The 25,114-nt window shown below is 47.8% G+C and overlaps 1 protein-coding gene across 1 annotated transcript; it reads left to right on the top strand.

Moving 5' to 3' along the window:
- Positions 1–19,280: 19,280 nt before the first annotated feature.
- Positions 19,281–20,514, top strand: LOC311600922 (uncharacterized protein C1orf202). The gene has a single exon (XM_084788080.1). It carries the CDS (start codon positions 20,000–20,002, stop codon positions 20,399–20,401), a length of 402 nt encoding a protein of 133 aa, XP_084644206.1. The 5' UTR covers positions 19,281–19,999; the 3' UTR covers positions 20,402–20,514.
- The last annotated feature ends 4,600 nt before the right edge of the window (positions 20,515–25,114 follow it).

The raw sequence follows: 25,114 nt of genomic DNA on the forward strand, positions 1-25,114 counted from the left end.
TTTGTTTAATGACGTCTTATGAGGTTTGTTGTAATAATTTCTTAAATAATCTACAACCCAGGCTGGAGCTGAGCGCAGATGATGCAGTGCTTGACTAGCATCCTGGAGGCCGGAGTCACATCTGGCACCAATAAGCAGTCAGCCTGAGATACTAGCTCTTGGAAGCTGGAGGCAAGAGATTCAGAAATTCAAGGTCATCCTTTGCTACAGATTGAGTTTGAGCCAGCCTGAAGTACTTGACATCCATTCACACCACCACCACCACCACCACCAACAACAACAACCACCACCACCACCACCACTACCACCGATCTATTTTACCTTATGTCTTTTGGTGCTGAGAATCAAAGAGGGCTGATCAAGGTTAAAAGAGGAGAAAGCTCCAGTATTTTTATTCATTTGCTGCCTTTATATATTGGGTCCCACTTTCCAGAAAGATTTACCAGTACTTGCACTGACTTCTGTAGATTATTATCAAAGGGAGGAGATCCATCTGCAAGCTTTGAAAATCCCCCTTAGCAGTGTGAGTACAGACTCAATGGGCAACAAATTGCGCGCCCTAGTGGTCAATGTTTTTATTACACTGTTAGTTGGGAAACAAGTGTAAAACCAGTTACAAAACTCCACTGAGCATTTGTGTTAGCCGGGTGGTGGCACAGGCCTTTAATCCCAGCACTGGCGAGGCAGAGGCAGGCGGATCTCCATGAGTTTGAGACCAGTCTGGTCTACACACAAAGAAATCCTGTTTCCAAAAAAAAAAAAAAAAAATCCCAAATCACCAGGAGGTGGTAGCACATACCTTTAATCCCAGCACTTGGGAGGTGGATCTCCATGAGTTCGAGGTCATCCTGGTTTACAAAATGAGTCCAGGACAGCCAAGGCTACACAGAGAAACCCTGTCTCTAAAACAAACAAACAAACAAACAAAAAACCCAAACAAACAACCCCCCCCAAAAAAAACCCCAATCAATCAATCACTCAATCAACAGAACCAGTGGTCACCATGCATAGAGAGAACCTTCCAAAAATTTAGAACTTGATACCATCAGCATATTGGCGCACACCTTTCATCCCAGCACTCAGGAGGCAGAGGCAGATGGATCACTGTGAGTTCAAGGCCAGCCTGATCTACAAAGCAAGTTCAGGACAGCCAAGGCTACACAGAGAAACCCTGTCTCAAAAAACAGCAACAAATAGATACCACCAGCAGTTTTGTGACGGTGGGACTCCAGCAAGACTTCTGAACTGCTGTCAGGCACAGGGAGAGGAAGAAGAGGAGGGCTAGGGGGAGAGAGCAAGCCAGTGAGAACATCCCTCCTCAGGAGCTGCTGCCGAACCTCGGCCAACTCCAGAAACACCCCAGGTTCAAAGGGAAAGAGAGACGTGGTGATCACCTGCTGGCCTAGGCTCTGTGGAGAGAACTTCCCGAGTCTTGCCTGAGGAGGAACTGTTCTTTGTGGGAATTCTTCCTGCCTGTAGCTTCCCAAGCTTCTGAGCGTCTGGGAGGTTTACTGGCAGGCAGTGATGGGTCTCTTTGGCACATAAGACTGTTTTAGTTGGCTAAACATTTCATCCCTTTTCATGTAGGGATCTGTTGAACTGGCTTATAAATGTGCCAGCCCCCGACCCCCACCCCCCCTGCCCCAGCATTGTCTTAGTTTTCCAAGTAGTAGAAACTTCTAAGCCCCAGGACTGGAGCTTTTGGATACCCATTGTTTCTATCCCCACCCCAAACCTCCACCCTAAACCCCCACCCTAAACCCCCACCCTGACCCCAGACAGGGTTTCTCTGTGTAGCCTTGACTATCCTGAACTCACTTTGTAGACCAGGCTGGCCTCGAACTCACAGAGATCTGCCTCCCAGAGTGCTGGGATTACAAGCATGCATTACCATGCCTGGCTTTCAGGTACCATCGTTAATAATAATGCCACCAGAAGCATCTCCAGAATCCAGATGCCTCTTGCCTTAGAAGATGCCCCAACTTTGTCCACCTCAGCTCCATGCTAAAGATTCCAACTGTGTGGTGGTTTGTCCGAGACCCCTGCATGCTCAACTATTTGAACTCTTGGTTCTTGGTGTTTGGGGAGAGTGGTACAGTCTTGCTGTAAGAAGGTATATAATTTAGGGCAGGTCTTGAGAGTTTACAGCCTTGTCCGACTCCCAGTTACCCCTCAGCTTCCTGCTCCAGATGCTGGCTGTCATGCTGCCCCCACACTCTTACGTACTCTAAACCCCTGGAACTGTAAGGCAAAATAAACTTTCCTGTAAGTTGCCTTGGCCATGGTGTTCTTAGAGCAGCGCAACGCTAATATGGACTGCTTTCTGGAACTCCCCGAGCCCAACCACCTGCAACGCTTACGATGCAGCAAATTGCTCTAACACAGTGTCCAGATTCTGCTGAGACCTGGAGAAATTTACACACTGGAAAGGCTACACATTTTGGGATCATGCCAGATGCCTTATTGCTCCTGTTAAACCATTATGCCCAGGCCAGCTTTGGCACCAGCATGAGCCAGGAGCTTTGGGGTTATCAAGTGTAGATTCTGCAAAAGCCACTTGCCTAGTAGGGTGAGTTTGTGTTGGGTATGGCCTGTGGGGCTCTTCCTGTAGAGCAAACGTGGGAAGAAGGATTACAGTTGATGAAGCCACTTGGATACCTTTATACCTGGCTTTCCCTTAGCCTTCATCATGTGTACTCTTAGGGAACCATCCAAAGGGCTCCCTGTTTGTCTGTCTGTCTCTCTCTCTCTCTCTCTCTTTCACTGTGTGTGTGTGTGAGTGTGTGTGTGTGTGTGTGTGTGTGTGTGTGTAGGCCAGTTTGACACTGTTTTTCTTGACTACTTTTCATCTGGGTGTTTTACGTAGATCTTATTGAGCCTGAAGTCTGCCAAGTTGGCTAGGCTGCTAGCATGCACAGTACTGTCTCTGCCTCCCCAGCACTGAGGTCACAGGGTTGGTGCTGCTGCCCAAGCTGGGGTGGAACCTAGATCTTCACGCTTGTGTGCTAGACATCTTTCTAGCCACTGGAGTGATGTTTTCTAAACAAGATGACAGTATTTCCTGCCAGTGTGGTTGTGCCCTTAAGAGCCCAAGTTTTAGGTCTTGGGCAGTTTTAGGTGAGCCTATTATTTTGAACTATTTATGCTAGTTGTGATGGCATGTGCCTTTACTCCCAGAAGATGCAGAAATTATAGAGAGCTTGAAGGTTCAGGCAAGATTTTCTTTTATTTCTTTTTCTTTCTTGAGACAGGGTTTCTCTATGTAGCTCTGGCTGTCCTAGAACTCTCTCTGTAGACCAGGCTGACCTTGAACTTAGATATTCACCTGCCTCTGCCTTCCAAGTGCTAGGATTAAAGGACTGTGTCACTACCACCATCACCTGTTTTAAGATGCTGCTTGCTTCCTTCCTTCCTTCCTTTCTTTCTTTTTTATTCATTTTTAAATATGTGTGCGTGTGTGTGTGTGTGTGTGTGTGTGTGTGTGTGTGTGTGTGTGTGCATGCATGTGGGTGTCAGATCCTCTGGAACTGGAGTTACAGATGGTTATGAGCCACTATCTGCGTGCTGGGAATAAAATTTGGGTTCTCTGGGCTGGAGAGATGGCTCAGAGGTTAAAAGGCTGTTCTTCCAAGGTCCTGAGTTCAATTTCCAGTGACCACATGGTGGCTCACAACCATCTGGTGCCCTCTTCTGGCCTGTATGTGTACAGACAGAACACTGTATTTGTAATAAATAAATTAAAAACAAACAAACAAACCCAAACAAACAAAAATCTTGGGTTCTTTGCAAAAGTGGCTAGTGTTCTTAACTGCTGAGCCATCTCTTTAGCCCCCTAGGCATTTCTTTTGGTAGTATAAGTTACTTTAAAACAAAACAAAACAAAGACACACACAAAAAAAAGTGGCACACACACAAAAGAGCTAGATTTAAGTCAGTGATCTCCTATTATAAATCAAATTTCGGGGCTGGAGAGATGCCTCAGTGGGTAAGATCACTGGTTATTCTTCCAGAGGTCCTGAGTTCAATTCCCAGAAACCCCATGTGGCTCACAACCATCTATGGTGAGATCTAACGCCCTCTTCTGGCATGCAGGTGAACATGGAGTCAGAGCACTGTATACATAATAAATAATAAATCTTTAAAAAAAAAATCAAATTTAAAAAGCCCAAACCTGTCATTCTTATCATGGTTTGAGTCTCCCATGGGCTCAGGTATAATTTGAATGCTTGGTTCCCAGTTGATGGGGCTGTTTGAGGAGTTCAGGCTTGTGTGACCTCTCTGGAGTGTATGGCACTGGCGGAGGATATGGGAGAAGGCTTCTCCCTGCTCCCCCTTTGGTCTCCCCGCCTTCTGCTTGAGGTTCCGTGTACTCCAGCTGCCATGCCTGCTTCCTGCTTCCTGCTTTCTGCTTCCTCCCACTATACTAGAACCATAAGACCAAACAAACCCTTCCTTCTGTAAGTTGCAGTGGTTATGGCCTTTTATCACAGCAACACAGAAGTTACTAAACCGTCTGTTAATTCTTTTTGTTGTTGTTGTTTTTAATCACAAATCTTAATGTTGGCTGGTGAGATAATGGCTCAAATATGAATTACCTTTATTGGCTCAGACCTTAAGGCCAGTTTGAAATAGTTTACAGAGGAAATGATTGCACTCCTTATCCTGGTAGTGAAACAAACACACTGAAATCACTGGTCACATGTTAGTGACCGGGAGTGGCGGGCAGTGGGGTGAGCTTGGACTGACTTCTGGATACTCACACACATGCAGTGCCTCTTTCCCACTTGCTTTCCAAGTTCATCCAACATGCTGGAGTAATCTGCAATTTTGTATCTGGCTTCAAATTTTTAGCCTTGTTTAAAAAAAAAAAGATTTATTTATTTATTTTTGTGTATACAATGTTCTAGCTGCATGTACACCTGCAGGCCAGCAGAGGGCGGCAGATCACGTTATAGATGGCTGTGAGCCACCATGTGGTTGCTGGGAACTGAACTCAGGACCTCGGGAAGAGCAGACAGTGCTCTTAACCTCGGAGCCATCTTTCCAGACCAATAAAAAAATGTTTTTAGTAAAAATACAACATGAGCTGTTGTATTTTAATAAAAATACAAGAGCACTGTGTACAAAATAAATAAATAAATCTTTAAAAAAAAAAGATAAAAGACAGAACCAAGAAGCCTTGTCCTGGAGACTTCCCCTCCCCCAACATTTCTAGCTACGTTATTTAGTGACCTACAGTTCCTTATTTAATAGAGAATTCTGAGGTCCCAAGCTTGTCTGAGACCAGAACAGCGAGTAGCAAAGCTATACTCATTTCTGCCCTTTATTCAGAGAAAGAGAGACACGTCCACAGTGTGACCACAGGGATGGGCTCCACTGGTGGCTAACTCGTCGGAATGGTTCTCAGAATCTCAGTGTAGCTTAATATTTTAACAGCTTTTTTTATTCTATAATTCCATATGCCCACGATGCATTCTGATTATGTATACCTCTGACTCCCTCCTCCCACTCCTGCCTGGGACCCTAAATTCATCCCAATAGGTCCTCCTCCTCTTCTTCCTCCTCTTCCTCCTTGTCCTCTCTTTTATTTTAATTAAGTAACTAATCTTTGCTTTTCTGAGACAGGCTTTCTCTGTGCATCCCTGGCTGTCCTAGAACTTACTCTGTAGACCAGGCTGGCCTCGAACTCACAGAGACCCACCTGCCTCTGCCTCCTGAGTGCTGGGATTACAGGTGTGAGCCACCACCTCAACTACCTTAATTTTATTCTTTTAATAATAACCTACTAAGTCCAATTAATGCTGGCTGTTGGGCTGTTGACTGATCGTGTCACCTTGGTCCTGCGTGACGACATAGCTGCGTCATGTCCGCAAGGCAGCACTTCACAGCACCCCTCCTGGTTCTCTAGCTCATGCTGTTCCTTCCCCATCCTCTGAGATGCTTCTGAACCAGGGGGGTGTGTTTTGCTGTAGATGTCCCATTCAGGGATGTGTTTTGCTGTAGATGTCCCATTCAGGGATGTGTTTTGCTGTAGATGTCCCATTCAGGGATGTGTTTTGATGTAGATGTCCCATTTAGAGATGAGCATTCAGTAAACTGATTCTCAGCATCTGACCAGTGATGAGTCTTGCATTCATGACTGACCATGCAGAGAAAGTCTCACTGGCCAAGGCTGAGGACAGCACCCGGCTATTGGTATAAGCATACATACTCATGAGGCAATTTGACAACATATCATTTAATAAAGCAATAGTAGTAGGTTTCTCCCCAGGGCCTGTGACCTCAATAGCCATAGGCTTAAAAAAAAAAACAAGAAGAAGAAGAAGAAGAAGAAGAAGAAGAAGAAGAAGAAGAAGATTTAATTATATGAACGTGACTGGATTTGTGTGTGTAGAGGCCGGAAGATGGGATGGGATGCCCTGGAGCTGGAGTCACAGGCAGTTGTGAGCCACCTGGCAGGGGTGCTGGGAACTGAACTCAGGTCCTTGGTAAGGGTACCTCTTACTGCTGAGCCCATTTTCCAGCCCTAAGCCATGGGCATTTGACCAGGTTTACGACACCGGGCCTGGATTCCTTCCTGTGGAATAGGCTATAAGTCCAAACGTCACCAGCTAAGCTCCCATTTTCTTCATGCCACTATTGCAGGTGCCTCTTTCCTTGTGGGTCAGGACAGAGCATGCGCTGTTGGCTGCAGGACACCACTGATGTCTTTTATTTCCCCGGTGGCCTGCACAGCAGCATCTGGTATCACGGAAACTAGTCAGCAAGGAGGAGGCTTTCAGGTCAGTTCCAGCTTAATTTCTCTATGCCTTGCAACCAAAATATGTCGTATTTTCAGCAATGGCATCTTACCGCCTAATTGTAGTGGGTAACTGAGAACAGCCTGTGCTGTTCCAGAGGCCTTGCCGACCAATAACTCACAGGGAGGTACTGAGCTCTCACTTCACTTCAGGGATGAGGTGGTGGCCATGGGTCCTCTACACATGCAGGGCATTTATGCTCAAAATCCTTTTTTTTGTTTTTTGAGACAAGGACTCTGTGTAGACCTGGCTGTCCTGGTTCCAGCTATGCAGACCAGGCTGGCCTCGAACTCAGAGAGATCCTTCTAACTCTGCCTCTCTGAGTGCTGTGGTTAAAAGTGAGCACCACCACACCCAGGAAACTCCATTTTTTGGTTTTGTTTTTCAGCAGGGTTTCTCTGGGTAGCTCTGGCCTTGAACTCCGAGATCTGTGACCCTCTGCCTCCTGAGGGCCAGGATTAAAGACGTCACACACACACACACACACACACACACACACACACACACACACACACACCAGAAAACTACATCTATTTTTATATATATTTGGTTTTCCAAGACAAGGTTTCTCTGTGTAACAGCTCTAGCTGTCCTGGAACTCACTCTGTAGTCCAGGCTGGCCTTGAACTCACGGAGATCCACCTGCCTCTGCCTCGCAAATGCTGGGATTAAAGGCGTGTGCCACCACCGCCTGGCTAAGTTATATATTTAAGCTATCTTACAAAACAGTAGGATTCCACAGGGATTTTTGTGGGAGTTCACTGTTACTGTTTTGATGCAGGGTCTCACTGTGTAGGCCTGGCTTTGCCTCCAACTCACAGAACTCTGCCTGCCTCTGCCTCCCAGGTGCGCAGGGGAGTCTCATACATTCCTGGGTTTTTTTTGCTCACCTAACCCCTTCCTCTACTCTTTTGTATTATTTTATTCCAGGGGTGGGGTAAAAGCTGGAAATCACTTCTATTACAGGAGTCTCCTCGGTTTTGCCTATTTTGCCACCAGGTGTCGCCACAGCACACTTGCCCGTGCTTCCTGCATTGGTGAATTCCTACTTTACTAAATGGGCCAAGTTCAGTTACGTAAAAACAAACAGAAAACTTGTATTTAGTTGTATCACGAAACTAAAAATAGCCCAGAGAATATAATGAAGGTTAAAAAGAAAAGAAATAACATTAATATGGCGGAGAGGAAGACAGAAGAAAACCTATGAAACGGAACCCGGGGAGGGGAACCCCGCAAGGGGAAGCCGGGGAGGGGCTTCTTTCAGCTGCTTTATTTTACTGTCACTTAACTATGCCAAGAAGATGTGTAGGTTTTTGTTTTGCTTTGGTGTTCTGTTTTTGCCACAATCCCCTGCCAGAGGCTCCATCATGATTTTTTTTTTTTTCTTTCTTTTTCTTTTTGGTTTTTGAGACACGGGGTAATATTCCTGGCTGTACTGGACTCGCTTTGTAGAACAGGCTGTCCTCGAACCCACAGCGATCTGCCTGCCTCTGCCTCCCAAGTGCTGGGATTAAATACGTGTGCCACCACACCCGGCTCCCCATCATGATTTTCTTTTCTTTTTCTTTCTTTTAAAAAGATGTATTTATTTGTATATTTTATGTATAGGAGGGCTCAGTTTTTCATGCATACCAGAAGAAGGAGGCAGACCTCATTACAGATGGTTTTGAGCCACCATGTGGTTGCTGGGGATTGAACTCAGGACCTTCAGAAGGGCAGCCAGTGCCCTTAACTTCTGAGCCATCTCTCCAGACCCCCCTCTCCGTCCCCCACCCCATCATGGATTTTCAAATGTTAAGATTTTAAAAATATTTATTCATTTTATGTATATTATTTGCATATAATACCTGCACGACAGAAGAGGGCATCAGATCCCATTATAGATGGTTGTGAGCCACCATGTGGTTGCTGGGAATTGAACTCAGGGCTTCTGGAAGAAAAAGCAGTGCTGTTAACCACTGAGCCATCTATCTCTCCAGCCCTTGATTTAAGATTTTAAGGCAAGTATCATATCATAAGCCTTTAATCCCAACAATAAAGAGAAATAGGAAAGCAGATCAGTATGAGTTCAAGGCCAGTCTGGTCTATAGACCAGAGTTCCAAGCCAGCCAGGACTACATAGTGAGATGCTGTCTTTTTGTTTTTTGTTTTTGTTTTTGGTTTTTTGAGACAAGGTTTCTCTGTGTAGCCTTGGTTGTCCTAGACTTGCTTTGTAGACCAGGCCTGTCTCTGCCTCCTGAGTGCTGGGATTAAAGGTGTGTGCCACCATGCCCAGCGTGAGATGCTGTCTTAAAAGACAAAAACAAACAACAACAAAACCTCTTAGACAATGCCTTTGGATCACTGAAGTCCGTGGGTTTAACTCTGAAGAGAACCCTGAGACAGAAGGTACAGACATGTTCTGCTATGCTCCTGTGGAGATAAACAAACACCACAAAACAAAAATTAAAAATGCCTTTGCGTGAACGGGTCTTCAGCGCAATTTAGGATCAAAGGCCACGGTATATTTTAGGCTGTGAGTGCTGTGTTCCGGGCTCTGGGATGGACACAAAGCAGCTTAAGGAACATCCTTAGGACCCCCAGCTACAGAAGCCTAACTGTGGCACAGGCTGGTGACAGCCTTGGCAGAGCCGCTGAGGGCTGATCCGGGCCCTTTGTTCTTATGGGGCCTCCAGTGAGCATATGCAAGTTGGGTCCAGGCCCAGCAGCTTTGCTGTGGGGTGGCAGACGGGAGCATGGAGGACACACAGCGGAAACCAGAGAGAGTGCAGAAGGGGAAAAGGTTTCCACCTTGAGCACTTGACTTGTGGTTTAGCTGCTTGCCGAGTCGCCCACTCTGTGAGCAGCAGCAGCAGCAGCAGCAGCAGCAGCAGCTGGTGAGTAAGTGGAAAGGATGGAGGATCTGCTCCGGGATGGGTCAACCGTGGGGATACTGCACACCTGAAGCCAGTGTGGGATTTGCTGCTCTTGACTTGTGTGGTGGTGAAGCGTGGTTATCAACCTGACCATTCCCTTAAACTGCCAGCCAAAGTACTTCTACCTTCCCAAGTTGCTTTCTTCAGTGTTTTGTCACACCGATGAGAAAAGTAGTCGATACCTGGTATAAATAAATATAGGGCCAGGCACGGTGGCACATGCATTTAATCCCAGCACTTGGGAGGCATAGGCAAGTGTATCTCTGAGTTTGAGGCCAGCCTGGTCTACAAAGTAATTTTCAGGACAACCAGGGCTATACAGAGAAACCCTGTCTTGGAAAACAAAAACAAAAACAAAGAACAAAGAAAAAAAGAAAAAGAAATATTGGATTCCGGGTTTATTTGATTTAGGTTCACTGATCTATAGAAATAGGAATTATTTTCTATCAAGTTACTAAAACGTTCGAATAAGACATGTATGAAGGTGCTTTGTAAACTGTAAAGCTCTAAGAACATTATTGTTTTAACCTTGTAGCGCTAACACAGAAGGGCAGGAGACGGAGAGTGACTCATGTCCTGAAAGGGACTCTACATAATACCGTCCTTAATCAAGGCTGCCCTCCTTGGCCAGACTCCCATAAAAACCAAGCCGAGAAGAAAGACATACAGAAACCAAGTTAAAGTTCACTGCTGAAAAACCATGTGTTTTGTACAGTGTGTGTGAAGGCGGGGCCGGGGGAGGGGCCGGGGCGGGGCCAGGGCAAGCATGGGCTCACGGGCAAGAAAAGGACTATAATATAGCTCAGCTTCCCCATCTGAGCCTTCCGATGTGTTAGTGTGATTCATGAGCTGTGACGCACAGGTTACAGCCCTTATCCTCATCTTACTAATAGCAATTTTTAAAGGAGATGAGGCAAAGCCGAGAAGTTACGACATTTCCCTTCGGTTTAGACTCAATGACCCTGGACCTCAACAAGCTCCTGACAGGCCAGCAAGCCCCAGAGATGACTTTCCTCTGTCTCCCCAGCTTTGTGGTTATGAGCCTGCACCAACCACGTGGTTAAAGCACGGGTTCCGGGTCTTGAACTCGAGCCGCTCATGCTGGCCCAGCAGCTAATTCAGCACCTTCCCACACTGCCACAGGCACTTCTGTGTCACGCGGCGGTCGCTTCAGATGTCATGGGCTGTCCCTTACTCATCCCTCCTTTACAATACCGACAGTTACATTTGCTGTCCAGTATTGTTACTGAATGTGAATTAGTCACATATCTCAACTCCTTTGAGGGCTGGATAGATGCTGCTGTGCCTAAGAGCACAACATTGTGGTGGGCAGTGGTGTTGAAGCCGTTAATCCCAGCCAGCGCTCTTGAAGCAGAGGCAGGTTTCTCTATATAATAGCCTTGGCTGTCCTGGACTCACTTTGTAGACCAGGCTGGCCTTGAACTCACGGATATCTACCCACCTCTGCCTCCCGAAGGTGCCACCCTACCTGGCTGAATTTTCATTTTTCTTTTTAAAGACTTATTTACTTATTATTATGTATACAGTGCTTTGCCTGCATGTACACCCACATGCCAGAAGAGGGCACCAGATCTCATTCTAGATGGTTGTGAGCCACCATGCGGTTGCTGGGAATTGAACTTGGGACCTCTGGAAGAGCAGTCAGTACTCATAACCACTGAGCCATCTCTCCAGCCCCACGAATTTTATTTTTTCAATGCACATAAAAGCATTATTCTGGGCTGGAGAGGTGGCTCAACCCTTCAAAGGCTAGGCTCACAAAATAATAATAATAATAATAATAATAATAATAATAATAATAATAATAATAATAATAATAATAATAATAATAATAATAATAATAAAAGCTTTGTTTTTAAAAGAGGTCCATGACTGGTACAGTGATGTGTTCTAGTTATTCAGGAAGCAGAAGCAGGAGTATCACCCGTGCCCAGGAGCCTGGCAACATCGGGGGTCCTGTCTGAAAACAAATGGACCCATAGACACCCCCAGGCTGCCAAAGAAAGTTAAGAAAGGCACCAAGATACCGTCAGTTTGCTCCAAAGCTCTATTTCTTTGCAGGAAGCTTTCCCAATGCCTTGTTAATATGACTCACACGTCAAAAAAAATTGTCAAAACACAGGAGACTCAACGGAGCATGGTTGCTGGGAAACTAAAGCCCAATGAAGTGGTTACTGCTTTTAAAGCGCAGAAAGAAAGCCTGGGATGCCCATAGAAGGTTCAGGAGGCTGAGGTTTACTTGCTCTCATTCATACCTCTTAAAAAATAAAATAAAATTAGCGCTATAGTTAAAATTAAGGTTAGCAGTTAAAAGTACATACTGTTCTTGAAGAGAACCAGAGTTCAGTTCCCAGCGTTGATGCCGGGTGAGTCACAACCTCCTGTCTAACTCCAGTCCCAGGGAATCCGGCGCCATCTCTTGGGCTCCCATCACCTGTGAATTACAACACCACCACGACCACCATACTCACGCAACTAGAAATGTAAAGGTTTTGCAATGCTGAGGACTAAACCTAGGGCCTTGTGCATGCTAGCGAGCCTTTATCACCGAGCTACATCCCCAGTAATCTCCCCACAGGGGCAAGAGGGAGGCAGGGGACCTGACATGAAATGATCATACGTCCTGATCTTCAAATGCTCGTAAAGTGCTTTCTGCAATGATGACCGTCTGCTGGGTATTAGAATGTCACACACGGTGTCCCAGAGTTACTACTGCCGTGATGCCAAGGATGCGAAGCAACTCGGGAAGGAAAGGGTTTATTCTGACATTTCCACATCTCTGTTCATCATTGAAGGACGTCGTCAGGACAGGAACTCAGAGAGGCAGGAGCTGATGCAGAGGCCATGGAGGGGCGCTGCTTACTGGCTTGCTTCTCGATGGCTTGCTTTCTTCTAGAACCCAGGACCACAAGGCCCAGGGATGGCACCACCCACAATGCACTGGGCCCTCCCCCATCAAGCGCTAATTAAGAAAACGCTCCACAGGCCTGCCTACAGCTGGATCTTATGGAGGCGTTTTCTTAATTAAGGCTCCCTCTTTTCTGCTGACCTCTAGCTTGTGTCAAGTTGACAGAAAACTAGCCAGCACAGCGGGGTACGGTGGCGCAGGCCTGTAATCCCAGCACTGGGAGGCAGAGGCAAGCGGATCTTTGTGAGTTCGAGGCCAGCCTGGTCTATAGAGTGAGTCCAGGACAACCAAGGCTACACAGAGAATTCCTATCTCGAAAAACAACAACAAATTAGCCGGCACACACAGGGCCCCTCCCGATTTCACTATAGCATCTCACGTTTCAGGGTACATATCAAAGTTCTTTGTACCCTCCCATTTCATCTTTGTGCCTTCGAAGCTGATGCTATAACAATCCCAGTTTTATAAACGAGGAGACCAAGGCTTTAGAAAAGGGAGGAATCTCGTCCTTGGCTCACAGTACTTTATGACTCATAGTGCACAAGGGCTTGAAAATACTACCTGTGCTGCTATTTCTGTGGGTGTGGGGACCTAGGTGATGCTCTCAGGGTGAGGATGACTCCTTCAATATGGTGCTTGGACTGCTTCTCTGACTGGCCTCCCTGTGACGGGTGGCCTACCCTGAGGAAGTGGCTGAGAGCTGGGGCTGGCCTGTGGCCTTCTCACCCTGGCTCCAGCTTTCCTGAGTGGCCCGGACTCAGAAGAGACTGATGGCAGCCACCACCTGGGGACCAATGAAGTGAGCTCTCCCATGCTTCCCTGAAAGTGACCTGCATCGTGACCTTTGCAGAAAGAAATCCTTAGGGTGTTCTGAGAAGTTACTGTCCTAGACCAGGGCCCACTGACACCTCAGGGTCTGGGGAGGCAGCCATGGTCTCCAGAGAGTTGCACCTCTGTGGCAGACACACATTTCTCCCCCACCCCCAGGGCAAACCTGTCACATGAGTGCTGTAGTTTGGGTTTTGAATGCCTTCCAAAGGCCTGTGCACTACGGTCTTGGTCCCACAGGTGGTCCCGCAGAGAGATAGAGGGACATTTGGGAGGTTGGGCTGAGTGGAAAGCCTTAGGTCACTGGTCAGGTCTTTGAAGGGAATTATGGGACCTAGTGTCTTGTTCTTTTCCTTTCTGGCCACGAGGCCAAATTACCCTTCTATAAGCTCTCACCACAGGCCCAAAGCAACAGGACCAGTTGATTGTGGATATTATACTAATCTCAATTTTATTATATTTACTTATTTGGGATCTCCCAAACTATAAGCCAAATCAACCCTTTCCTCATGTAAGTTGATTTTTCTTGGGTATTTTGTTACAGTGCTAAGAAGCTGACTTAACTGATTCCCTCAGTTCCTTTTGCTTTTCAGTTAACCTTCCAAGTGGGATTATAATTTTCCTAAATCTTGGCAGGCTGACATTGCTAGAGTGGAGCCTGGGGCGTGTTGAATTTAAGGAGACTCACTGGTACCTTGTTTCCTTTTAAGAGGGATCCTATCATTTACATGGAAATGGGAATGCAAATGCGATGCTTTCCCTGTAGAAATCCAAGCTGCCAACTTGATACTCAGTTGCAAACAATCCTCCCAAGCTTGTTAAATTTGGATGTCTAGGAAAACCAAGCCCTACCTTTTCAGCATCTCCACAACCTCATGCTTGGGGGGGGGTGTGGGGGGGGAAAGACTAAGTGTGTTAGTGACTTAATTCAAACGCTGACATGCTCCTGCTGCAAAGTGTTAAGAAGTCACGCCTGGGGCAAGGATGTGGTTCAGCTCATGGAGTGCCTGCCTGGCGTGTGGGGTAGCTGTGGGTTCAGTACCCAACACCCCCTGAACCAGCCAGAGTGGTGGTGCACTCCCAGAATCCCTGCACACAGGAGGTGGAGGCAGGAGAACCCGGTAAATTCAAGGTCAGCTTGGGGGCTACAGGAGGCATCATTTCAAAACAAATGGATAAATAATAGATAAATAGATAGATAATAAATGTGGATTGATCGCTTCCCAGAAATTCCATAATTGAAAAAGGAACAAGCTGAGAGATTAGACTGTTTTGTCTCTGACATGCCAGGTGGGTAGGTCACGCTTAATAGATTCTAAGATAATGTGTTTTTCTGTTCTTGCAAATGCTTTTGTATGGATGTGAAGCTAAAAATAGATGGAAACAACAATCATCGGATAGAAATCCAGTAATTTGGAAGGTCTGTTGGAGACTGTGAGATCTAGGAAGGGCAGTTTCTGCTGAGCGCTGCTGTCCTGAGGGCCCAGGGATGCTTAGCACTTAGCACCATCAAGCGCTTTCACTCACACTGTCTCAGGGACTGACACTATTTCCGCAGTGTCCAAGGGGGGTTGGCTCCAGGACCACTCTCAAATCGACCAGAATCTGTGAACTCTGAAGTCACATATAAAATGGTTTCGTATTTGCCTACTGTCTATTCAATTTCCCATGTACTTTCAGTCACCTCGGGTTACTTAGGATACCCGCAAAGCTCTTGCTACCTAAATCATTGCAACGATTTGTTTAGGGAACCATATTTAAAAAAAAAAAGCCGTGCATGCTTAGCACAGACAATCTAGAAATTATTCATTCCATAGCAAGAACACCATGACACACAGGGCTGACGGGTGTCTGTGTAACTTACCAAAGAGAGGGAGCAACTCTCTCATTCAGATGGCTTGAGCTGAGAGATTTTAAATTCCAGGTAGGTTTCTTGTCCATCATTGTATGACCCTGACAAACTGGTACATCCTCATCTGTTCCACCAAGGAGGATAGATGTTCTTGCCTGAAAAGGATTTAGGCACAATGAAGAGATGTGATTGCGATGTGTGTGTGTGTGTGTGTGTGTGTGTGTGTGTGTGTGTGTGTGTCTGTCTGTCTGTCTGTCTGTCTGTCTGTCTATGCAGGGTAGCTTGTTACTGTTGATCCAGAAGGGATCTTGCACATATTTATGTAGGTATGTACATGTTCCTGCTCCCTTCTATTCTAGCACCCACATCTAGAAAACTCCGTACAGTGGCGCCTCGTCTCTGAATCAGCATGCCCTCCCAAGTCCTGCACCCCCTCCCCCACCTAGCTGGAATCTTAGTATCTGTGAGAAAGGTCTTTTCTGTCTCCTTTCTTTCTTTCTTTTTTTTTTTTTTAGGACAGGGTTTCTCTCTGTGTAGCTTTGGGTGTCCTGCACTCACTTTGTAGACCAGGCTGGCCTTGAACTCACATCGATCCGCCTGCCTCTGCCTCCCAAGTGCTGGGATTAAAGGCTTGTGCCACCACTGCCCAGCTCTGTCTCATTTCTTTGGCCTGAGTTGGGAGTTGGTTATTTAATATGACAGCTGATGGGCTAGCAAATGACTGACTGTCAAACCTGATGACCTGAGTTCAATCCTTGGGACACACATGGTAGAAGGAGTTGTCCTTTGACCTCTACAACGTCACTGTGGTATGTATGTGCATACAAAATTAATGTAATAAAAATTATAAATTACAATGTGACATCTGGGGCCTGGCCCTCCTTGAAGAGGAAGAATGATCTGGACACAAGCCAACTTCCATTTCCCTCCCCTGCAGGCTGAGAGGTCTACAGAGTTTCTTTGCTGTAGATGGAACTGGGCTCCCCTAGGCACAAGAACCTTTACAGGAAGGTGTGATGGTGCACATCTTTAATTCCAGCACTCAGGAGGCAGAGGCAGTCAAATCTTTGTGAGTTCAAGTCCAGCCTGTTCTATATCGTGAGTTCCAGGACAGCCAGAGTTATGTAGAGAGAACCTGTCTCAAAAATGCTTAATGAGGCCGAGTGGTGGTGGCGCACGCCTTTAATCCCAGTACTTGGGAGGCAGAAGCAGGCAGATCACTGTGAGTTCGAGGCCAGCCTGGTCTACAAAGTGCGTCCAGGACAGCCAAGGCGACCCAGACAAACCTTGTCTTGAAAAAACCAAAAATAAAAAATAAAAAATGCTTAATGAGCTCATCCTTTCTTGTTCTTTCAGAGCTATGGGCTGGCTGGTTCAACTCAGCTGTTCTGGCTCTAACTCCTCTCCTAGCTAACTTATTCAATCTGGCTTCTCTCTCTGCCCCTGAATTGCTCTGCTTGGCCTCAAGCTAACTCCAGCAATCTGCTCTAATCTCCTGGCTCCTTCTCATTCTCTGACTCGTTCTGTCTTCACCTGTGTCCAGCCTGTTCTCTCCTTCAATCTCTCTCTGTAAAACTCTCCTGGTCAAACTGCCTCCTCTCTCTCTCTCTCTCTCTCTCTCTCTCTCTCTCTCTCTCTCTCTCTCGTTCTCTGTGCTGCTCCCTTGAGTAGCTTCTCTTTCCTCTCTGTTCTCGTGAGAGTTGCGCGTATCACATTCTGTCAAATCTTCCTCTGATTCGTCACTTTTTCTGCCACTCAATTAAACATCACTTTCAAACATGAGAATTTCCTTCTACAAAGTATCTTTGCCTTCACTGTTTGGGATTAAAGCTATGTACCAGCGCACCTAGACCTATGCCTTGTTTGTTTGTTTATTTGTTTGTTTGTTTTTTACCTGAAACTTGCTCTATACCAGGCTGGCTTTGAACTCAGATCTGCTTGCCTCTGCATGTGACTTCTTTCCAGAGCAGCCTTGTTCTGAATTAAAATTTTTTTTCTACACATTTCCTTCTTCTTTTCTTAATAACCAGTGCCAATTTGGTAGGAACCCAAAGAAGACAATCAGCCTCTACTTCCTATAAGCTCTGAATAGAGGGGGCTTCTCATCTTCCCTTGTCCTACCCAGCCCACCGTGGGATGCTCTCTGTTGATTTGGTGGGATCGAGAAGCACTGTAAGAAAGAAACTCAGCTCTACGAGAAAAGTAACAGACCACCAGAGACCTAGAGTTGTCCAGAGGCACGAAGAGCTCATCCTATACAGCTATGGTGGTGTAGGTGAGGTGTGGTGGAGCACACCTTGAATCCCGGCACCGGGGCGGCAGAGGCAGGCGAAGTCGCACCAAGCTGAGGGATAAGCCGAGGATGCTGTACTGAAATGCTGCTGCTGGGCTGACCACAAACGAAACATCCCATGCCTAAAGATGCCTCGTTTGCATAAGGACTAGTTTGAGTTATTTTGAAAAACAGGAGCAGGGGATGCTCTGGAAACCAGAATATACATTGCTACTCTTTTTTTTTTTTTTTTTTTTTTTGAGACAAGGTTTCTCTGTGTAGCCTTGGCTGTCCTAGGCTTGCTTTGTAGACCAGGCTGGCCTCGAACTCACAGCGATCCGCCTGCCTCTGCCTCCCGAGTGCTGGGACTAAAGGCGTGCGCCACCACGCCTGGCTTACACTGCTACTCTTTCTTAAAGGAAATTTGCACAGATCCCTATGGTTTGGGTCCCTGGCTCTTATGATAACAGCTTGTTCCCCACGCCCAGTGGCACTATTGGGGGTGCTAGTTGGGGGAATCTTGGGCTTGCCCTTGAAGAGGATGAGGAACTACGACCTCTTTCTTATTGTCTGGGTTTGCTTTGGGACCATGAGATGACCTCCACCATAGTGTGCTATGAACGTTCAGGGGGACTAGGTGGGCTGGAGGACGCGGTGAGGGTGGAGTGAATGGCTGAGTGCACAGCAAACAGTAAGCAGACATGTCCTATCGTGGGGTTCAAATAATAATGGGGTTGGAGTTGGGCGGTGGTGGTGCACGTCTTTAATCCCTGTACCCGGGAGGCAGAGGCAGGCAGATCACCGCAAGTTTGAGGCCAGCCTGGTCTACAAAGCGAGTCTAGGATAGCCAAGGCTACACAGAGAGACCCTGTGTAGCTCCTTCATGTAGAAGAGAAATTTCTTCTAGCCTTGGCGTTCTCATCGGATCTCTGAGTTAAACTAACAGAGGACAGAGCAACAGGGGAATGGCTCTTTCAGTTACATTTGTGCCTGGAGTCCCACAGAAATATATGACTGCAGGCCGGGCCGGGAGGCTGAAAGGAGCAGGGCACAAGGGCTTTTGGGTGTTGATGGCATTTGTCTACCACATGTGCCTCCCCGTGCGAAAGGTGGATGTGTTTACAGTCTCTGTTCTCCATTTTACTCGTTTTTGGTTTTGGCAGGGTCTCGCTGGGTAGCCCTGGCTGGCCTTGAACTCGTGATGCTCCAGCTTTAGCCTTCGGGGTGCTGGAATTAGAGACGTGTATTGCTACACATGGCCACTTTTTCAGTCCTAAAACAACAAAGTGCTTTCATTGAGCATGTGTGTGTGTGTGTGTGTCCCCGTCCCCAGGATGACTTACTGGTACTGATACCTTCCTTAGAGGAAGTGGCCTTCTGAATATCAGCTGACGCCAGAGTGCGGGGTTCGAGGTTCACCGGCCATCTCTGGCAACTGAGGGAGAAGTTAAAGAGGTTTCTCTGAAGTAGCTAATTGTTTGTAAACGCACATCTCGCCTAGGGGCAGATTTCGGGTTGACACATTCTGAGCCCTGTTCATCTACATGCTGTTATCCCAGGTGCATGATTTTACCTCTTTTACCTACTTCAGTTTCCTCAGTTAAAATCGAAACTCTTACTTCACCTGGGAATCATTTCTTGTGAGGATTATATAGTAATCTGCGTCTTGCCAAGAATAAACTAAATTATATACATACTCTATGATACAGCAACAAGGAATCCATAAGGCCGAAATCTCCAGGCCAGCGCAGTGCAGAGACCCAAGGCTCTCTCCCGTGTGGCTTAACAATTAAGAGGCAGAGGAGGACTTCAGGACCATAAAGATTTTTTTTTTTCTTTTTCTTTTTTTTGGCTTTTCGAGACAAGGTTTCTCTGTGTAGCCTTTGCTGTCCTAGACTCGATTTTACAGCAATCTGTCTGCCTCTGCCTCTGCCTCTCGAGTGCTGGGATTAAAGGCGTGGGCCACCACGCCTGGCCAAAGATTCTTTTTCATCATGTCTGAAGTCATTCTGTAAGGAAAGAGCTCAGTCCCCGCACCCCTTCTACTTCCTTTGGTTGAGATGGGGGTTCACTGGATATCCCAGGCTGAGCTCGAACCCCTGAGTGCTGGGATTACACACGGTGTAACTGTGCCTGGTTTAGGCGCACTGACTCCTGGACCACAGAATGCTTGGGGGGAGGGGAGGAGGGGGGGCTCTGGATTCCAAGCCCTCCTCCAGAGAGCCAGGCCAGCATTGTGGGGTCATCCTCCACGTTTCCTTGGCAGCCTAACTCGAGGGGGCGGCTGAGGGCAAAACACAGACCCTGGAGGCCACGGAGGGACGCACGTCTTCTGGTATCCTGGAGGCCACCGCAGAGCTGCGCGGCCAGTGGCTGCCCGAATCGTCCGCCCCGTGCCAGCCCATGGCCGAGGCGTGGGGCCTGCGGCGCGGTGGCGTGCAGCACAAGCTGCTGGAGAAGGTGGCGCGCCTGCAGCGGGGAGCGCGACACCCGGAGCCCGAGGAGGCGGCGGCGGCGGCGGCGGCGTTCAGGGCGGCGAGCGACGGGGGATCGAGCTCGGGCTTCTGGTGCTGGCGGCTGCTGTTTGCGACCGGAGCCCGGGGCACGCGCCGGAGGAAGAGCAAGTTCGCGCGGCCCGGCGTGGCAGCGGCCCCGGAGCGCGGCGTGTGGGGACCCCCGGGCCTGCAGAGGCTGCTGCAGAGGTTGGCGACGTGGCGGCGGCGCTACCTGCGGCGAGGGGAGCGGTCCGACTACCTGGAGGAGATCCCGCTGCTGGCGCTGGATCGCACGCGGGCCACCGACTAGCGGCGCCCAAGCCCGCCCCGCCCCGCCCCGACACGCACAGGCGTCGGTTAGGTTTTGTAAGGCAAAGGAAGAAGTGAAAATAAACTCCGCACTGGATGAATGAAAGAACGTTGGTTTGGGGGTGTCACTCAGGAACTAAGCACGTCCCTGGCGCGGGACGGGGGGGAGGCTCTGTTGAGCTCAGTGGTGAAGTCCCGGGGAGCCTCCAGGCCCGCCCGCTTCCCCCACCACAATTGCCTTGACACTCCCATACACTGCCCCTGCCCTTGGGTAGTGTAGACTTGCATCGTCATCCTTGCTTTTATTTGTTCTTTATAATGAAGATGTTGAGCGGACCCTGCTCTTTGAAATGTATTATTCAGGGTCCTAGAAGTGGCTGTGCGGGTAAAGGTGCCTGCGGTGCAAACCTGGGACGCGAGTTCAAACCCCTGAACCCGTGGAAAAGTGGAAGGGGGGAACCAACTCCACAGAGTTGTCCTCTGATTGCCACACGCACAATAGTAATACTAGATGAAAAATCATTATTCTTACACACACACACACACACACACACACACGCTTGTACCTTGATCGTATACGTTGATCATATCTCTACCCTTTGTCCTCGCTTTCTGTGTCCCCGTAATCCTTCCTTGTCCCCAAGTCCCTTATTGGACAACTCTACTTACGTCTTTACAGGTTCCTGTAAGCCTGTAAGCCAACATCAGAAGCGAGACTGGAGGGTGTGTGTGAGGATTGCGTGTTAGAAATAAAAGCAAGGGAGCAGCCACCAAGAGATTGCTGGGTGTGCTGGGGGGTGACTTTTGACTCCTCCTCTCCCTCAATAAAAACTTGCTAATGATACTCTGGCCTAACACACCTGTTAGGATGAAAGTGAACTGTCGCCTGAATGGTCTTTTCACCGTTCACGGCTCCACGGAGAGGAGTGGACCTTCCAGCATGCTGAAGCTGTTGTTATGTGATGCGGCTGCCTTCATGGTGGCTTTGGAGTTTCCCCGGCACCAAGACCCTGAGCAGTGGCTCTCAACCTTCCAAATGCCACGACTCTAATACAGTTCTTGATGTTGTGGTGACCCCTCCCCCCAACCATAACATGATTTTGTTGCTACGTCCTGTGATTTTGTTACTGTTTTGAATCATAATGTAAATAAATATCTGGCATTGCAGGGTAGCTGGTGTGTGACTCCTGTGAAGGGGCCATTCAGCTCCCCAAAGGTTGAGAATCGTTGACCTGGAGGCCCCCATCTGGGGAGGAAAGCCTAGGATCATGATGTAATGCCACACCAATCAGGGGCAGGTGTGGTGGAGGGCAGCAAGTGTCAAACAGGCACCAGGGCAGCACAGAGAAAGAGCTCAGTCCTCTCTGAGGCTCTACAGTCGGGCCACACTGCTGTATGAAACAGAGTGATGCTCTACGAACCCAGGCTGTGGAAAAGGGCCGAGCCCACAGTACACAACTACCCATTCCCAAGCGACTTTCCTATACTGTATGGTAGTGGGGGAAGCACAAAGACAGCTGGGCAACAGGGCTGTTTTCTGTCGTAAGGACTGAAGCAAGGAAAACCTCACAGTCATGAGTCAAACAGCGGAGGGAGCCTCATACTGAGTAAAACCGGCCTGTTTGGGACCTTGTGTTAGCTTGCCAGAAAGGCATCAGCCGGCTTGCAGGCCACGGAGAATGGATTCCTCCCTCACCATCAGCTTTCAGACCCCCACCTCCATTTCCCTGGTTACACCAATTTTAAGAAAAGGAAGCTTGGGGCTGGAGAGATGGCTCAGTGGTTAAGAGCACTGTCTGCTCTTCTAGAGGTCCCCAAGTTCAATTCCCAGAAAGCACATGGTTGCTCACAACCATCTGTAATGGGATCTGATGCCCTCTTCTGGCATGCAGGTGTACATGCAGGCAGAACAGCTCGGAATAAATCTTAAAGAAAGAAAATAAGAAAGAAAAGGAAGTTTCATAACTGCCCTTCTTTAAAATTTAAAATTCCATAAGACAAAAGGGGGGGGGGAGGCATCAGGGGTTTGCTCAGACTCCTTACAGGAAAGCTACTTTCTTTTGATTAGAAGATTGAAATCTGGAGTCAGGCATGTTAGGTAGCACAGGCCTTTGCATCCCAGCATTTGGAAGGCAGAGGCAGGCAGATCTCCAAGTTTGACGCCAGCCTGGTCTACAGAGCTAGTTCCAGGACAGCCAAGGATTGTAATTTTCCTTAAAGATTAGAACGTTACATACACTTGCCCCTTCCCTTTAATGCTATTCCAACTGTCAATCACCTGGCCTGGAGATCACCCCTAGGTAAAGCTGACGCCCTTCCCTTGAAACAGTTGCTTACAGATTTTTGTTTTGTTTTGGTTTTTCGAGACAGGGTTTCTCTGTGTAGCCTTGGCTGTCCTGGACTCACTTTGTAGACCAGGCTGGCCTTGAACTAACAGAGATCTGCCTGCCTCTGCCTCCCGAGTGCTGGGATTAAAGGCACGTGCTACCACGCTCAGCTTGCTTACAGATTTTTGATGCTAAGTCTGCCTGCTTTTCTGATACCCAACTGAAAAGCCTAACTTTAGTTATTATTATTATTATTTATAAAAGATTTATTATAGCCAGGCATGGTGGCACATGCCTTTAATCCCAGCACTCAGGAGGCAGAGGCAGGCGGATCCCTGTGAGTTCAAGGTCAGCCTGGTCTACAAAGTGAGCCTAGGACAGCCAAGGTTACACAGAGAAACCCTGTCTCAAAAACAAACAAACAAAAAAGATTTATTATGTATACAGTGCTCTGCCTACATGTAACACCTGCAGGCCAGAAAGGGCACTAGATCGTATGATAATGATTGTGAGCCACCATGTGGTTGCTGGGAATTGAACTCAGGACCTTTGGAAGAACAGCCAGTGCTCCTTAACCTCTGAGCCATCTCTCCAGCCGTAGTTATTACTTTTTAATTAAAACATTTTTTTGTGTATGTGGTTCATATGTGAATGTGTACATGCACGGGTGTGCTTGCCTGTGCATGTGTGCGCACAGGGAAGCCAGAGGTCAACGTCTGCAGTCTTCCCCTATTGCTCTTCCAACCTATTTTTGAGCTAGTGTAGATCACTGAACCTGGCACTTGCTGTTTTAGCTATGCTGCTGGCCTGTCAACCCTCACAATCTATTACAGGGCACCAGACTTAGGAAGCCCGAGACCTTGGCACAACTGACTCCATGAACAAAGCATCACCCAGGCTGTAAAACTCAGCACATAGACAGCACCACCTGCCCAAACTAAAACAAAGGCCCTAACCCATCGAAGTCCATGTCATTCTGGCAAAGTCTCAAATTTTACTAATTTTGCTTTTTGGCATCTATAGTTCCAATTCTGGCCAAATTTCTTGTTAGCTGAGGTTATGTCAACTCAGGACGCGCTTTTTGTGTTTAAAAGCTCACCCTGAGAAAGGCTCGGTTCTACACTGGGATCCCAAGCACCCAGTGTAGTCGCTGGGGGGCTAATAAAGACTTTCTGTTGGCTTGAATCCATGGCCAAGCAGTCTTCTCTGGTGAATACCCCACGACACGATCCGTCTGTCTCCTTGCTCCTAGTGCTGGGGTTACGGATGTGCACTACTACACCTGCCTCCCAGTGAGGCATCTCCTCAGCACCTCTTGTTCGCTCCTTGTCTCTTCTTTGGATATTGTGCAAAAGTCCTAAAATGTTCGTCCTGCCTTCTCCTTGTTTCTTTTTTTTTTTTTTTTTTTTTCTTTTTGGTTTTTCGAGACAGGGTTTCTCTGTGTAGCCTTGACTGTCCTGGACTCACTTTGTAGACCAGGTTAGCCTCGAACTCATAGCGATCCGCCTGCCTCTGCCTCCCGAGTGCTGGGATTAAAGGCGTGCGCCACCACGCCCGGCCTCTTCTCCTTGTTTCTATGACGTCCATCCGGCCTGTCTTGGGCCTGCAGCTCCACTGCTGACTCTGACTCAAAAGGCATGCCTATCTTCCCCCTTTTCCGTGTCCCTCCTTCCAGCAGCTCCTTGGATTTGCAGTGGGCCTACTGTTTTGTTTTTTGTCTTTTTTTTTGGTTTTTCGAGACAGGGTTTCTCTGTGTAGCCTTGGCCATCCTGGACTCACTTTGTAGACCAGGCTGGCCTCAAATTCACAGTGATCCGCCTGCCTCTGCCTCCCGAGTGCTGGGATTAAAGGCGTGCGCCACCACGCCCGGCTGGGCCTACTGTTTTTTCTCCCCCTCCCCCACACTCATTTAATGATCCACGAGCTTCCTTCGGAGTTCGTTTTAAAATCCTTTTTTGTTTTTTCTAGACAGGGATCCTCTGTGTACCAGAGCCCTGGCAGTCCTGGACTCTCTTTGTAGACCAGGCTGGGCTCGAACTTACAGAGATCTGCCTGCTTCTGCCTCCCAAGTGCTGGGATAAAAGGTGTGCGCCACCACACCCGGCTTAAAATCCTTTTATTAATAAGACAACTTGCAATGGAAAACCCAACTCCGTGCTAACATAGGTCTTGCTTTATCTTTTGAGAGACAAAGGACCTGGACATCCTGTAGGGAGACACCCGGAAGATGCACTCCCCTCCCCCAGCAATTTGGCTGTACATGTCTTCCACTTCCTCAGTAACTTTAATGCCATTGAACTTAGTATGGGTGGTTCCCTTTGATCCATTGGCCTTAGTGCAGGAGCTGAGTCTCAAACAACAGCCTTCTGTGACTTTTTTTATTTAAC

This window comes from Acomys minous (assembly GCF_964271855.1).
Source record: "Acomys minous genome assembly, chromosome: 1".
In the NCBI taxonomy this organism is placed as follows: Eukaryota; Metazoa; Chordata; class Mammalia; order Rodentia; family Muridae; genus Acomys; species Acomys minous.

Excerpts from the sequence above, each read along its gene's own strand:
- LOC311600922 (XM_084788080.1), top strand. The coding sequence starts at position 20,000 with ATGGCCGAGGCGTGGGGCCTGCGGCGCGGTGGCGTGCAGCACAAGCTG.